Genomic DNA, 16,266 nt, shown 5'->3' with positions numbered 1-16,266 from the left:
ATGTACTTGTTAAAATAAATGTACTGTAACATGCCTGTTGGCTAAGGTATGGCAACATGACTGGTGTCTTGACGCGCCAACACCAGTCATGTTGCCATACCTTAGCTTTTTCTGAACTGACGCCACTGATAATGAGCACTCTAGTTTCTACTTACATTTTGATACAAATTCTTGACTTTTGTATGTCTTTTAGCCAAGTTAATTTAGAATTCCGGACTTCTACTTGTAACAGAGTACAGTTTACAGTTTAGGCATTTAGCAGACGCTTTTAATCCAAAGCGACTAGAGAGTATTTCTATATTGCAGTATTGATACGTATATACTTAAGTAAAACACGTAAGTACTTTTTCCATGAACGATAGAGGTCCTACATCACCTCCATGCCATACATGCGACGTCAGGCCATCAGTGGCAGCAAGCGAATACGTACTGTTTGTCCTTTCCTTTGACTCCTCCCTCCGACCGTAGCTTATGGAAACAACATGGCGGCCACCTTGACAAGGAAAGTTCCTGGTGTGTATTATTATTATTTCAAAACGTTTTCGCTCTTTATAAGTTTGTTATGTGTTGTTTATGATGTACGTTATGGCTAAGGCTATTAGGATAAGCACGAAAACGTGTTATTGTTACATTATGCTGCTCAGTTTTAACCTAACATAATCGCCAGCCAATGTGACCTAGCATGGTTGTGGTGTTGCACAGCTTTTCTAGTAATTGACGCTAAATAATCAGATTCAACACACTGTGTTGACTGATTGAATATTTTGTTTAGAAGAAATGTAAAACAGCACGAGTTTTACATTTCCCCATTGGGGTCCTATGTATTCAATTCATCAAAATATAAAAATGTAGTTCCCATACCGGGAGTCGAACCCGGGCCGCCTGGGTGAAAACCAGGAATCCTAACCGCTAGACCATATGGGAATACGATTTTTCATCACGATTAACACTAACATACTGCTTATGTGACAATGTTATCACAAGGAACGAAGAAATTACCTACAAAGAAAGGGTTAGGCTATATTTAAGAGTACAATCTTTCCTGTTAAAAAATGGCAACAAAAGGTAGATTTGTGGGCAGGATCTCCTCGTTGGTCTGTAGGAATACACCGAGGACACTAGCTGGAGCACTAATACAATGTCATTTTGACTTTGCATGCAGCTTGTGGTTCTAGCAGCACAAAAGCTAAACTTTTTCAGACCTCTCAAAACAAACTGATCAGGTTACTTACTACCTAGCTGCAACTTGCATCTCTAGATTAAAAAAGAAAAGTTGAATCTAGAGTTGTAACCACAACCATTGACAGCCCAAACAGAAAAGTCCTATCTGATTGTATTGAATGACGTTAAACTCACCACCACCATTGCAGCTGTACTGAAAGCTTGAATTATCCTCTATCTCCAAAGTGTTTGTTTCATAAAAATCCACTGTAGACATGTTATGAGCTACTTCCTGTCAATACATTCTGTACAGGACATAACAGGTGAGCTTGTTCTAAGTGTTGGAGTTTGGAAGCTCGGTTTTCAATAACGCAACGTCCTGCATTATGTGACATTTAGAAAAAGGTGGTACACAGGACCGTGATTTCCAACGAGCGCTTCCAAACACACTTCAAAAAAGAATCACCTGCACCGAATTTATTGACAGAAAGTAGCTCATAAATGTCTATGGTGGATTTTTAACACAAAGAGGGTAATTCAAGTTTTCAGTACAGCAGCAATGTTGGTGATTTTAACATTGTTGAATAGAATCAGATAGGACTTTCAATGGTTGAGGTTGCAACTCTAGATTCAACATGTAAAAAATAAAAACTAGAGTTGCAAGTTGCGGCTAGTTACTACCTGTTATTAACCAATAACCTCACACTTAGGACCTAACCCCTGCTCATTTAATTATACTAGGGTGGGATGGCTCAGGGTAGAGGACCGAGTACAGCAACTTGGAATGTGCCTGATCTTCAAGGGATTAGTGCCCAATGTATGTAAAAAAAAGTGTGCCTCCTTATCCTCCTTCAAAACTGCCATAAGAGAGCACCAATCTGTCCTAGAAAAGTCTTCTAAGCTTGATGCCCCAATTGTTTTCTGTACGCATACTTTTATTACTACTAGCGTTGACCATTTCTTGTATGTTATTATATGTCTTTAAATGTTTCAATGAATTGAATACACGGGACCACAATGGAAACACTTAGGACTTTTTGTGTTGTCCTTTTAGCCTTAATAAAGTATTAAATTAATCAATCAGTCAAAAATGTTATGTTGGACAGGTTTGCTGAGGCAGCTCGTTGTCAGTGCCAGAGCACCAAAGCTCTGCCAGTTCTCTACAGTCATTCGACCTCCAACTCTGCAGAGATCTACGCCTGTCTGGGCTTCTATGTCTGCTAAGCTGTGCCAGCCACCCCAACAGAGTCTCTTGCAACGGTAATTGTAAATACCAAAACCAGTGAATTAAGTTTAGTTACGAATCGTAAATAAACAGCATGTTAACTTACAATTTAGGCATTTAGCAGATGCTCTTAACCCAAAGTGACTTACAATAAGCAAGATAATACATCAATAACTTAAATGAAATTAAAGTTGAAGGCTTAAACGAGGATGATTCATAATTTTTCTTTCTATTTTGTTGCAGTGTCTCACCACTAATTCCAGGCCTGGTTCAGCAGCCAATCAGAAGCCTGACATATTACAGTGTGAGGAAGGCGAAAAGGAAATCTGTGGAATCTGTGAAGGACAGATTCCTGAGGTTGCATTGTGGTCTCTGGGTCAGACGCCAGGTACTGAATCTTTTTTGTAATTGTTGCAGTAAGTACAGCACAGTAAACTCCTCAGTGTTCAGTTAAAGGACAACTCCAGACTAAATAACATCTAGGCTCATTTTCCTACTAATAGTGATCCCAAAATGGGGTCTATTAGGCAGAAATGCTCCTTTTGTCCAGTTTCCCCAGTAGAACCCAGCAGCCCTCATAGCTTACGAGTGGAGCGGATAAGCCTATGGCTTTTACACTATTTGTTGCGGTCAAAAGTGTTTTTATTTTCCATGAATGTGTTTCTAGTTGTCATTACTAACACATCCATGCCGTGATTGTCCAATACAAGCCACCACAGTCTTGTAAATCATGTTTTGAGGTGAGCATTCAGCAATCGGCACAACTGCCAATCAAAGTGACTGTACTGGCCATTCACAGTGTATCTTTTCCAGGACTTGGCAAAACACATAACAGCCTAACATCTGTTTAGCAGACTATGGCGGCCTGTGCGGGACAACCAAGTAATGAGAACTAGTAACATGTTCATGAAAAATAATATCACTTTTGACCGCAACAAATAGCGTAAAAGCGATAGGCTTATGGGCTCCACTCTTCTTAAGCTATGAGGGCTGCTGGGTTCTGCTGGGGAAACTGGACAACTAGACCCCATGGACAGTCATTTGGGTTCAATATAAGTAGGCAAATGAGCCTAGATGTTATTTAGGCCGGAGTTGTCCTTTAACTCAGAGTCTGGTCTGTTTGAACACTGTTAGACTTAAATGAAAATGGAGGAGTTTACCGTGTAGCATTTTCTACATGAGACACCACCAGTGGCAGTCCTAGGCTACAGAACATACTGTAGATGGCCTATAGCAGTGGTGCTCAAACCTTTTAGGCTTTTCCTGATCTCTGGATCGAAGTTCCCCCTTTACCCGACAACAACATATTACTTAAAAAACTAAATCTAGCATATCGTTGTTAGACAGAAACCTCATATCTCCATATTTAACCTCTTTCTTTGGTAGATTAATACCCTACTTTGCATACTACAGTGTCATACAAAAGTTGCAAAAATAGCAGTTCAAGTTCAAAATGAAAAGTTTTATCCACCCGATGCTATGATTGAACGATAACCCAGCCTTGGAAGAATATATTGAAGAATATAACATTACATATAAGAAAAGGAGTGGAAAAAATTTAAATTAGAGCACATTTACTCTAAAATGTGTTTTTCCATTTTCCACTTTCTCTCACATAACCCCTATAGTACCTCAGTCTGCGTACCCCTAGTGGTACACCTACCCCCATTTGAGAACCACTGGCCTTGGCCTATAGTATTGAGGCCTAATAATTTGACTGTATTATTGCCAGGACAATCACTAGATGACAACGTAATGATAGTGATGTTTCTGAAAATTCTTGTCTTTCTGAAACCCTAGTGGTGATGATGGATAGGGCTGTCACAATTATTACATAATCGTCAAATCGCAATTATTTGACATAATCGCAATTATTTGACATAATCGCAATTATTTTGTCATAATCGTCATAAGTTGAAAAATAGCAGATCTACAAGCTTGTAGATCGGCTATTTCCACTGTCAATGTTCTTTTTCAAGTTTAAAGTCGTCAAATATGTCATTTCTTTGTGTATTTAGAGTTATGTGTCATATCTGCCGTGTGCAACTTCAAATCCTAAAAGCGAAACAGAAATGCAATTATCAACAAAAGAAACACAATTAAATTGTTAATCGCAATTATTTGAGTGACGATTAATCGTCATGTAAAATGTGAGTCTTCGTGACAGCCCTAACGATGGATGAACTTGTATTTGACTGATATTTCTTGTGTGTAGGCTGGATACAAAAAGAAATTGTGGAGAAAGCTGCCTGCACGAAGGAGTCGCCTGAGGGAACACGTGTTTTGTAACAAAACACAGTGCAAGCTTTTGGATAAAATGACCACCAAATTCTGGAAGAGGAGGAACTGGTACCTTGACGATCCATACTTTAAGTACCACGATAGGGTCAACCTCAACCTGTAGTTTTTCAATGTGTTATTCAGGTATTTTCATTACATGATGCAATTTTCGTTGTATGTCAGATTACATGCTTATCACATTTTCTCATCTGTTGAAAGTCTAGTCTAGTATCCTGTGGTTTTGGTGAGATGATGTTCAGCTGTTTTGAGCAACTGTCTTTGAAAATGTTAATATTGTCTCGGCGGAATCTGTCTCTTTTTAGTTGACGCTTTTGGAATTAATTTACTATTGGCTCATTGAAATCACAGGTTGCTTTCACATGTTGCTTTGACATGTGTCTCCGATGGTAAATTATCTTTCAAAAAGAACAGATATTTAAACGCATACACAAGTGTTAAAGTTTGCTTCTATATTTAATGGCTTAATATCAATTCACCAACAAACACTTTTGACTTAGTGTAAAGATCAAGTGAAAGCCATAAACTCATGTCATCACATAGCTCCTTCTGTCTTATCCACAATCAAGATTACAGATTTAAGCATTTTGAGATTCTGGCCTGCCAGAACTTGGGAAAGTATTCTTTCTTCATCATAGAGAAAGTGGCTCATCTTTTATTATAAGACATGTTCCTTATGTATATATTTAACAAACTGAAAGTGACATTTCCTGTGTCTTCCAATAAAGCACTCTATGATGAAAAATGTATTTCTTTTTTCCAGCAAGGCATCTGATGAGGCCATGAAAAGCTTCACACAAATTCACTTAAGAGAAACAATTTCATACAAATAAACATCATGCAGTGATGAGTTTCTTATTAATCTATACACAAGTATACAAATCTACTAGCCTACATGGCCTCAACATGTTCAATGTATTTTTCTCAGTTTTACTTGGTAGTATTACTAGGTTTTTCTTAATAGAAGGGAATCACATTCCAACACATACAGTAACACTGAAACCACTAATGCAACCTTTCAGACCATACCACAGGTCAGCATTTTCCTGCTTCATGTTTTGACCGTTTACCCATTAAAGTAATATTTTGTGTGCATATCAAGTATCTACAACGTCCGCGTGAATGACGTGTAAACAGAACAAGTGTACCTGAGAAGCTTTTGTGTCAAACTTCATTATAAATGATAGTGACATTTTGCTGTTCCAACTATCTAATTCAACTATCATTTACAGACACAGTGATAACGTGAAGAAATGTTGCCACGCTTCAGGCCCAGTGAATAACGATATACAGTGCTGAATTAAAACATTTCACAAAGAGACAAGTGCATCCCCTCTTGCAAAAAAAAAAAAAAAAGTTTGTTTAGATGATTTTCTTTTTTAGTTTCTTAGTTAACAGCAGAATGATACACAGTGATTTTAAACCTGGAAAACGAACCATGTTAAATACAACATGCTGCTACATATTAAGTCCAGTGCAATGATTTTAGTTAATTTCTAACGCTGTGTATCGTTCATTCATATTTTACTGGTTAGTAAACTAACTTGTAGGACTTGAGTATCTATTGAGTAATCTAGCTTTCCCTTGCACCTTGCTGTCTACTGCATTCTGTTATTGTCAGTGGTGGAACAGTATGCACCCAACAGTGTAGGCACAGGACCTGGGATCTCATGTCATTTACACCAGGAAGTAGATTGGATTTCTCCATTCTGTTGACAACCAGAAGGAGTTTTTCAAAGGGTGAAGATCACACATCGTAATGAACTTTACACTAACAGGTTCTTTGTTAAGTAAATTGTTACGTTGTTAAGTAAATTCAAGAGGGTGAGAGCACAACTCAAACTTATTCTAGGTACACACCCTAGAAAGGTTATCTTTACAGTTAGGAATTGCCAGCACTCAGAAATTTGACTAGTTGGCAGGAAACACTTAATGTACTACAAAGCCTTCATCAGTGTTATCAACACAACATGCTGACAAAGGATTTGTAATGAAACACGTATGTTGTGGGTTTGCTGTCCATGCCTATTATGCTGTGAATCTGAGTTGGTTCCATATGGATTGTCAAAACAGTCTGCTCCACTTTATATTATAGGCCTATCTCCATTATTTTCATTATCTGTGATGAAAATGCTATTTCTATACTTGCTGCACACCACAATTATTTCCTTATCAGACAGAACATGGACACAATTATCTGAGGTTAAATTATTGCGACCGCCAGGTTGCAATGATTCATTTCGACCGCTAGGTCGCAAGTTACAATGAAAACCTCCACCGGCTGTCTGTCAGTCCCTCTGTCAGTCAGTATGTCCGTCACGTCACGTCACGTCACGTCACGTCACGTCACGTCACGTCACGTCACACTTCTGGCCCTACTCTTATCTCTGGCACCGTTGCCCCTATCCATGCCAAACTTTGCACACACTCCTTGGCTGGCAAACCACAACCTCCGCCCCTGATTTCTCACATACCCCTCTTCTAGCGCCACCACAAGGTTTCTTTTTGCAGACAACATGACCTGACGGTCGCTTATCTCCCGAATTAGGGAGTCTTACTGGTTGCTAATTATATTGAACTCAGGATGTGTGATGCATATACTGTATATACTGTATATATGTTACAGTCCCTTTCTAGGTACTGAGGGCAGTAAATGTCATTCTAAACATAGTGCAAAAAGTTTTAGAAAAGAACATGGTTAGTCATACATATGGCCACCAGTGGAGCTATGTTGTTAAGGTCTCTTGAGGTTTTTATGCAGAGATAAGGAACAGAATATTGTATGTATAGAATATTGTCAGTCACTACTGTCTGACTTTTGTCTTCCTCAGAATATGCTCTTCCTGTAATTGACAAACGTATTTCTGAATAGCCTACCTTGTAGTAATAACAGAGTGGGTTCCTTTAGTTCAGGGCTCTACACGCCATGAGGGTAGGGGTTACACAGTCATACCTTGGCATGACACATTTCTTAACATGTCAATTCCAGTCACAATATTCAGTAACTACATTCTGCTTGATAAAACACCAGTAGGGAGACATACATGCAATTGTCTCCCTAAATATGATATAAAAACAAAACAGGAACATGACAATCACACAAACTGTACATATTGTAAATAGAAAACATATTCAGGTAACCCGCAAATTAAATTGAAAAGTCTGCCAGCGTGGAACCCACTGCTTTGATGTCACTCACAGGTCACATGTTTTTTACCATGTGCCTAAAGTTAAATACTACATATAGAAGGGTCATAAGTCACTTTGGTATTACCTTTTTTTAAACAAGGCTGCTTTATATATTTAGCTTTTGGCCATACAGTATTTCTTCCATCTTCTTTTCCTTAGAGCGAAGGCAGCTAAAGATGTCTTGAGGACGCAGTTTCACATGGCTTCATTGTTTGAGCAAAGGGCACTCCTGGATCTTGTGAGAGGCCTTAAGACTCTAGGAGGAGGCTAGATAAAAATAAAAGATTAAAAAAGAAGAGAAAGAGAGAAAGGAGATGTGATTAAGTTCGCATATATAGTCACAACTGATTTGAAAAGGAATCGTGCACTATTCACCAGTCAGATGATCCTGGTTAATTTAATTGCGATGAAGGTCGCTGTTTAGTATGAGAAACGGCACATCATGTCTCCGTACGCCCGTCCGTCTGTGTACGCTCTTTTACGGTCTATGGGTTTTCCGCTCTGACATCACTGTGATGTGAGGGGAACCACACTAACAGAATCCCTTTTATGCCGATATATGGAGATCCCTGATGTCATCAATATTAAGCCCATATCTACAGGATTTCATATGCCTAAGCCGACGTCAGCAAGGGGGAGAAGACGTTAGCCAGCCCCATGGCCTCCCCTAAGTAACAAGAAATCTTGTGAAATAAAATTAATGTCGCCAACCAATCATCAAGGTCGATGATACACGAAAGAAGAAGATGGGAATGCCCATATACAGTATGGAGGCTACATCGACTACATACCACACTAACAGAATCCATATATGGCCAAGACAGCCCATATCTGTGAGGCTGGTTCTATAGACAGGGATCTCCATATATGGGCAAAAAAGTGATTGTATGATGTCAGATGACATAAGACGTCATAGGACTTTCACATAACGAATAACTGAATTAGCATGTTTGGGTTCTCACAGCATATCTCCATATACAGTACATGGATCTCCATATATGAGTACCAGGGGTCTCCATATATGGGTAACTGGTCCGATATACATCACTGGCCAGATGGCATCTTACTGGTTGGATGGAGTGCATAGTTGCACAATAACATACCAAAAGGTAAGACACTTGATTTTAGAAATATAGGTCTATGATCACCCTTCAGGGACTGCTTTCTGATTCTGATGATTACTTACTTATTACAAGATTGTTTAAAGAAAACTGCCAGCTGTGAAAGACAATGGAAAAACATCACACCTAGTTTGAAGTGAGTGGTGCTATTCATGAGTTGAGTTAATAACTTGCGCCAACAGAGTACGCAAGTACTGCGTTCGGCTGATTGGCTACGGCAGACAGATACGCGACACATACACCGAACGCAGTACTTTGCGGACAATGTGACTCTGGGCGCACAACAAACCTTGAGCGCTTTGTGCCAAGATGTAAGCCAGATGTACTTACATCCTTCCAGGAGCACCACGCAAAAATGACAAGGATAAAATAACAGGGCTGAAAAGACTAGTAAAGACAGTGACTATAACGGTGTGGATTTATGAAGATCCTGACTTCATGTGGCCAGTCTGTGATGTAAGTACTGTAACGCCAGTCGTCTCCACATTTGGGCATGGTTTCAGCCAGATCCAACTGTCATTGACTTCCAAAAATATTTAAAACATAATGGGAAAATGGGGGGGAAAGATATCTTGATTCACTGTAAGATCCATGGACCTATTTGACCTAATTACTCACAACCAAAATGTGGAAATCATTGCAAACATAAAATGTAAGTCCAAACCAAAAACCACATTCATTTGCACTAATCTGTCATTCCACTAAAACCAATGTGGGGTTTAGCATAAAGGCAAGATTTAGCCACAAGGCTGTCAGGCAGAGATCCGGGGTGCAGTGATAGTGTTGACCATATTCCCAACTCAGCGAATTTGCTCTTACAGTACATCACATGGCCATGGGTATGATCCCATGTATGACGCAAGAGCAACATGTGTGTGAATAATGGTCAATTGGTCTGTCATGATTCAGTTAGATGCACAGCAGTACACATTAGTGAATCAGTGTGTTAATAACCGCTCTCCAGTGGGTCATTAGAACCAAAGAGCAGCTGAGCGGCCATATTTACAGGCAGTACCTCAGGAGCCTTCCTCTTAATCAGCATGAGCTGTGGTGAGTTTGATGCTGTCTGCACCCCTTTTCTCACCTCCTCAGCCTGCTCTGTAGTTCGAGGGGTGGGTGGTGGTGTGGAGGGTGGAGATGGTGTGGAGGGTGGAGAGGACTGGGGGGTCAGAGAGGGTAAAGGGGATGTGCCTGTGCGGATGTCATTCTGGGGCTTGGAAGGCACAAAAGGCTGAGATAGCAGCTCCTTGTTGTCACAACCATCCAAGCCCAACATCTCATAGTCAGTCATGTCAAAATCCCGTCCTGCACCGTGAAAAGGAACGGTGGGAAAGAATAAGTAACAGAGGCTAGCACACAGAAATACAGTCGTTGGCCAACAAGCAGCAAGCAAATGTTTTACGGTAATTGCTGGAGTACTGCATCTCATTAAGTCTGTGGGGGTTTGTGCCATAAGGGCCTGATCATTGTTCGGAGAGGTGCCTCAGAAGGAACGTAATTGAGTCGATAAAAAAAGGTTTTTGCTCGTGGCATAAACAACCCTAACCCTGTCCTTTGTCAGTAGGCGACTGTAAGTGCAGTACAGTATGTCCTCCGAACTAATCTCCATACTCCAGAGAGAACTAAAAGCAGAAGACATTTGACAATATTGTTATGTTGACAACATATTCACCAAATCACCAGTATCAATCATTAAATAAGGTGTCTTGGCAACAATTATTTGTACAATACCGCTTACCAGATTAAAACATTAGGATAATGTTTGAAACATGCTTGTTATGCAAAGACATAAGCTTGATACGAAATGACAACTGTGGAAACAATGAGTATTGCTAGCATTGCAGCCCTGCAGCTACAGTATAGCAGTTTCCAAACAGGAAAGCTCATTTAGGGTGAGGGGCACTTCAGGAAAGTGGAGGTACTGACAATATCTGTAGGATTGAACAAGCTTAACAGGAAGGCAGAAAAACATAGGGTAAAATGTGTTCCGCAAAGGAAACAGGCACTGTGTCTGCAGTGCAGAGACATTATTTAATGCCCAAGCAAGCAGTTATATTATGCTGGGCATACACCCAAGTTGTTATGTCTTTTTTTAATTAACTTTCACTATGCCAAATTATTAAAGTATCTTTACTTGCTGATATATTCCAACAAAATGGAACATAAATAAAATCTACACCCTGCCTTTATAAAAAAGGTATGCTTGTATGCTCTATAACCCCCAAGTGGCCACTTTTTCCACTATTTCATTGTGCCAACATGGCAGTCTCACCATTGGTGTAGCTCTCTGATTTGCTGCGCATCATGGTTTTGGTCCTGTGCTGAGGTGGTACAGACTGAGTGTTGACAGAGCCTGGGTTGGTAGGGTCAGACTGGTAGGAAGACAAGTCCTGCATGCTGAAACTTCTCAGTTTGTCTGACAAGACTCCCTGGCCCTGGAGTGGGATTTTAGCAGGCAAAAAAATAGACTTTAAATATTTAAATTGACAGAGTAATGTAATTATGCTGACATCACAAGGTGATTTGCTGACACCCAAACTGTAGAATGACACCCCCCCCCCCCCCCCCCCCCACCCCACACACACACACACACACACACACACACACACACACACACACACACACACACACACAGTGAGGACTGCAAACTCACTCCCAATTTTCTGCCGCAGTCTGAAAACTCATCTCTTCAGATTCTACCTCACCCCCTAAATGCCAAATTGTGATAGCTTAAAGGGATATTTCACTTTAAAAAAAAACCTTTGGTCATTTTATCATCTAATCAGGCTTTTATGAACACCCTGAACAGTTTTTAATTTGCTTGATTCAATATTTAGATATTTGATGTAAATGCTATCAGTCCTCATACACACCCATTGTAACTTCCAACTCCATTTTTTACCATGATAGATTCATTAAAAACACACATTATTTTTTCTGGTGATTCATAGACGGGTTTCTGGTCCACGTTACACTGATAAGAACTAGATGCGTGCGCAGGTCGGTACCAAAATTAGCCAATGAAACCAGCGCTCCCCAAAACAACAGGTTTGGGGATTGGACGGAATTGATTACATGATACAGTCGTCACCTGTGCATTTAGTCTCAATGTTTGTAAACAAGAAACCTGTCTATACTACCCTCCTAATACATGAGCAGGCCGTGTTTTTTGATAACTTGTTTTATTTATTTTTAATAATTTTTTATTGTATTTTTTTTTCCATTTTCCCAAAGATGTCCTGCAGGAAAAGGGCCAGATAACATTTACATCAAATATCTAAATATTGAATAAAGCAAATTAAAAACTGTTCAGGGTGTTCATAAAAGCCTGATTAGATGATAAAATTACCAAAAGTTTTTTTTTAAAGTGAAATATCCCTTTAAATTGTAATTTTACAGGCACAACAAGCCATCTTTAGTATGTGAAACCCAGAAAAACATCACTCCATTCCAACGTACACCCAGGTCAGTACAAATAAAATATTCACAGTCAGCAGTACCTTTGTTGCGGCCAGGACAGCAGCTGTGGCCGCCACATTGAGCCCTTTCTTCCCAAAATGCACCAGGGTGTCATAGCTTTTGTCCTTCGCTTGGCAGAGATATTCATCAATGTCCTGGCACAAGTAAAACAAAGCGTAAATGTTCATGTTACGTCTCTTAATGAGCCTCAGAAAATACATCCTCTTTGCAGATGTTTTGTTTGTAAACTACCGTACATAAATAGTTTTCACAGGAAAAGTTGACAGACTGACAGGTATATGTGAATCACTACAGTTTAATCTTAAATCTAGTCATGTATTTGTAATCCCTCTAGATGTCAAGGAGCACATATTTAACAAAGAAAACAAAACGACACCCCCTGAGATGTGATCACATTATGCCTGTCTGTTGGGCTCCTAAACCCTGAACTTTCTCTGACGTGTTTCCTGACCCAAGAATAAAGTAGAAGAAAAAAAAGAGAAACCGGGAAAGACATTTCCTATCCTTTCCTCCGCAGTTTGCAACACGTCAAGTAAAGTGTGAGAGTAAAATCAGTAAGAGAAAAAAAACTTGGATCAAAATTAATAAAAGCTCATCTAAGCCCTAAGTAAAACATATCTAACTCCTCGTCCCTTCAATAAACACGACAGAAGGAAAGGAAAAACAGGATGGACAAAGATTTCACCTTCTCTTTAGAGGAAAGTGTGGGATGAACGAACTTCCTGTAAAGCACGCTGGAGCCTTTTGTGTAAGGGGACAGTAACCACACCACAAAGGCTATCTTCAGCTCATAGTAGAAAGGAACCCTGTAATGAACACACACAATCATGTGCTCACTGCTCATTAATAAAACAAGATGTTTCCTGTACATTACATCATTTGTATTAATTAAATAAAATACCTGAATAATTTTAATGTATTTTAGATATAGGTAGGCTAAATAAGAAATAATAGAAAAAATAAAAAAATAAAATAATTATGTGAAGCATACTTACCAACATAGAAATATATCTGAAAATGTTTCTACAGTAGTATATATGGCAAATATAATCCAGTACATCATCCATTTTACCTGAAAATGAACAGTGACAGGTAAGAATAACAAGATAACAAGTCCCACTATACTCACACTATATACTGTGTGTGTGTGTGTGTGTGTGTGTGTGTGTGTGTGTGTGTGTGTGTGTGTGTGTGTGTGTGTGTGTGTGTGTGTGTGTGTGTGTGTGTGTCATAATAATTATAGCTACTTAACCATAGCCTACTTACATATTCTTTCACATCTTTTGTCTTGACAGCTTTGTATGACGAGTATGCAGGATATAATGTGCCGAAGACAAGTCTAGAATACAGGAAAATTAGATATACAGTTAGTAATTGTGGATTTGAAAGGTCAAAGAACACAGAAGGAACCATATATCCTTGACAAAAATAGTCCTTGGGCATCAGGCCTACACGTGCGCAAAGGTCCAACTTTTGCCCTATCGAGGTTGTATAGGCTTCTTGACAGTAATTTACACAATTTAATATTAATGTGCTGACAAATAGTTTTAAAACAAAGGATAGGCATACACATACACACACACACACACACACCTAAATAATGGTAACATGTTTGTATTGCTTTTATTTGGGGAACAGTGGTAGACACCTGTGCAGTGCTGACTGTACAGTCAACAGGACACTGAGGACAGGACCCTCTTCAAGTGCAACAGCTATAGCAACAGCTGTGAGTGCGACCTGCTCGAATTACTGACCTACATAAGACTACACCGTGTTGGTCAAGCCTGCAGACAACTTCCATTATAGAGTTTACATGTGCAAGGTCGCTTCAAAATAAGTAAACAGGCCCTAAAAGCGACTTGTTTCAGCTCGATGTTGAATAAACCAAATATAGCCTAGGCTAGATTGCCATGCTTTGAATAGCCCAAGGCTGCTGCCGTGAATTCCAAGACAGACATATGTAACAGGATATTGTCTAATTTAAAATTGATTGACTTTCTATTTCGAGGTTTGGGTAGCTATCAGTCTTTTCTGCACTGTCAAGTGTCAATGTTCCACTGTGTTGTCGGTAAAACTGGTTAATTCAGTGATAATGGCGACATTGACATCCAGCTACTTATAAAGGATGTGATTAACTGTAAATGTCTGAATAATACTGTATGAGTCACGGTTGCATTGTAACTGGAGTAGCTACACTGACTCAGACCCATCTCTTTGTTTTCCCAGTACATGCACCAACACAAAATAGCTCCACTCAAAGCTGCTCTGTTTCAAAAGGCTAATTCAGTCACTTCGCCCATTGGGGAAATTCACGTGCAGTTTATGACTGCATATTATGCAGACTCTTGTTTCTAATGCTGCTCTGTCTGCACTGTTTTATAAATAATATACATGATAATTTGGCCAGCCACGTCACCTCTTTGTCTAGAATGGAAAATACATGGAAAACATAGAATATCAAGCCACTAACCGTGCGAATGAATTTAATAGGGCATAGGCCCACATAGGCCCAGCTAAATGCTGAAATGACAAAGTACCGTTCCATAATTGTTTTGTTGCATTCCGATCCTAAAAGGCTCGCTTCGTCTCAAAAGCCAGAGTCACGGTTTATTATGCTTAGAAATAAACCCCAAATTGCTCTGCCGGCAATCCAGCCCATGCACCTGGCCAAATAACGGTTTAAAATCGCGCGACGACCGGTAAACGCTATTCACATTCCCTTCATCATCAATGGTAATATGAAATAAGATAAAAAATAAAATAAAACACAACTTACACCACAAGTCTAGAGATAATCCACGAGACCATTGCGCTGTGAAGGCGACAGATCGCGCTGTCTGCGGGGAGGAGTCTTTTGCCAGTTGACAGGCGCACCAGAGAGCGGTCTCCAGAGCTGGCGCACGCATGCAAGAACGTGATTCGGGGTAAACATAGTGCTCACTGCTCCGAACTATAGTCTATAGATGGCATTGTTGTGTGTGTGTGTGTGTGTGTGTGTGTGTGTGTGTGTGTGTGTGTGTGTGTGTGTGTGTGTGTGTGTGTGTGTGTGTGTGTGTGTGTGGAATTGAAATTGAATTGTGTGAGTGTGAGAGATTAGAAAAAAGTATACAGCTTTAAACTACATGCTATTTTATAAATAAATAAAAAGAAATTGGCAATATAGCCACATAGCTCATAGTGACAGAATGGGGTGGGCCACAATAGACCACCAGACTGTAAAAAACTATATTCAGTTAACTTATCACATAGCCTATTGCTATCTTCGCAAAGCTGCAGCACGGCACCTTTGTCAGTAGACCTAGCTTTAAACCTGAGCCCTACATCCAGTAGGCCCAGAGCCCCAGTCCAGCCAAATAACAGAGTTGGGATTCAGTTACAGTCAGGTTACAATACAACAAAAGCTACCAGGGCGGGTTGCTGCTGGTACAAGGCCAATCCTTTGTCTACATTGATAATTAGGAGGAACATCACAAAATAACTTTAAGACTGAATACACAGCCTCAATACTCTAATATTATAGCAATATTAACTAGGACTATGTTGCCCTACAAAGCCAGTGCGTTGACCTTTGGTATAAACAAATAAGTTGGTGTCCAAAAACGTAGTTACTGCACTTTGGCTTTGTATTACACACATTCGTGGTTTGTCATATATTTCCTCCAACAGTGATTGCTCATTCAGTCTGTTTTTCAGAAGTTGCGAGGGACATCATTTTATGGTCGAAAAGGACCTTTTGACCAAAAAGGGCGGTTTCGGTCAAAGTATGGACAGGCCTTAAAGGTCAGAGTGTCT

At 39.7% G+C, this 16,266-nt stretch overlaps 2 protein-coding genes across 4 annotated transcripts in view; one reads left to right on the top strand and one right to left on the bottom strand.

The window, feature by feature from the left end:
* The window catches only part of LOC308305564 (transmembrane protein 179-like), a gene marked incomplete at its 3' end in the record, with an annotated part of 467,552 nt that overhangs the window by 101,821 nt on the left and 349,465 nt on the right, over nt 1–16,266 (top strand). The window lies entirely within an intron of this gene.
* reep1 (receptor accessory protein 1) lies at nt 4,797–15,332 on the bottom strand. 3 transcript variants are annotated; one of them, XM_080751362.1, is made up of 8 exons: nt 15,251–15,332; nt 13,741–13,813; nt 13,470–13,546; nt 13,160–13,280; nt 12,495–12,608; nt 11,267–11,429; nt 10,010–10,299; nt 4,797–8,140 (listed from the first exon to the last, which is right to left on the bottom strand). In XM_080751362.1, exons 1-8 carry the CDS (start codon nt 15,280–15,282, stop codon nt 8,069–8,071), a joined length of 942 nt encoding a protein of 313 aa, XP_080607488.1. In that variant the 5' UTR covers nt 15,283–15,332; the 3' UTR covers nt 4,797–8,068. The 3 variants fall into 3 exon arrangements, with proteins under 3 accessions (XP_080607488.1, XP_080607489.1, XP_080607490.1); XM_080751363.1 differs by having other exon boundaries at nt 10,079–10,299; nt 15,251–15,331; XM_080751364.1 differs by lacking the exon at nt 10,010–10,299 and having other exon boundaries at nt 15,251–15,331.

The sequence above is a fragment of the Nannobrachium achirus genome (assembly GCF_963921795.1).
Source record: "Nannobrachium achirus genome assembly, chromosome: 20".
In the NCBI taxonomy this organism is placed as follows: Eukaryota; Metazoa; Chordata; class Actinopteri; order Myctophiformes; family Myctophidae; genus Nannobrachium; species Nannobrachium achirus.
Note: the sequence above shows the minus strand (reverse complement) of the source record. Positions and strands in the feature narration are given on the sequence as shown.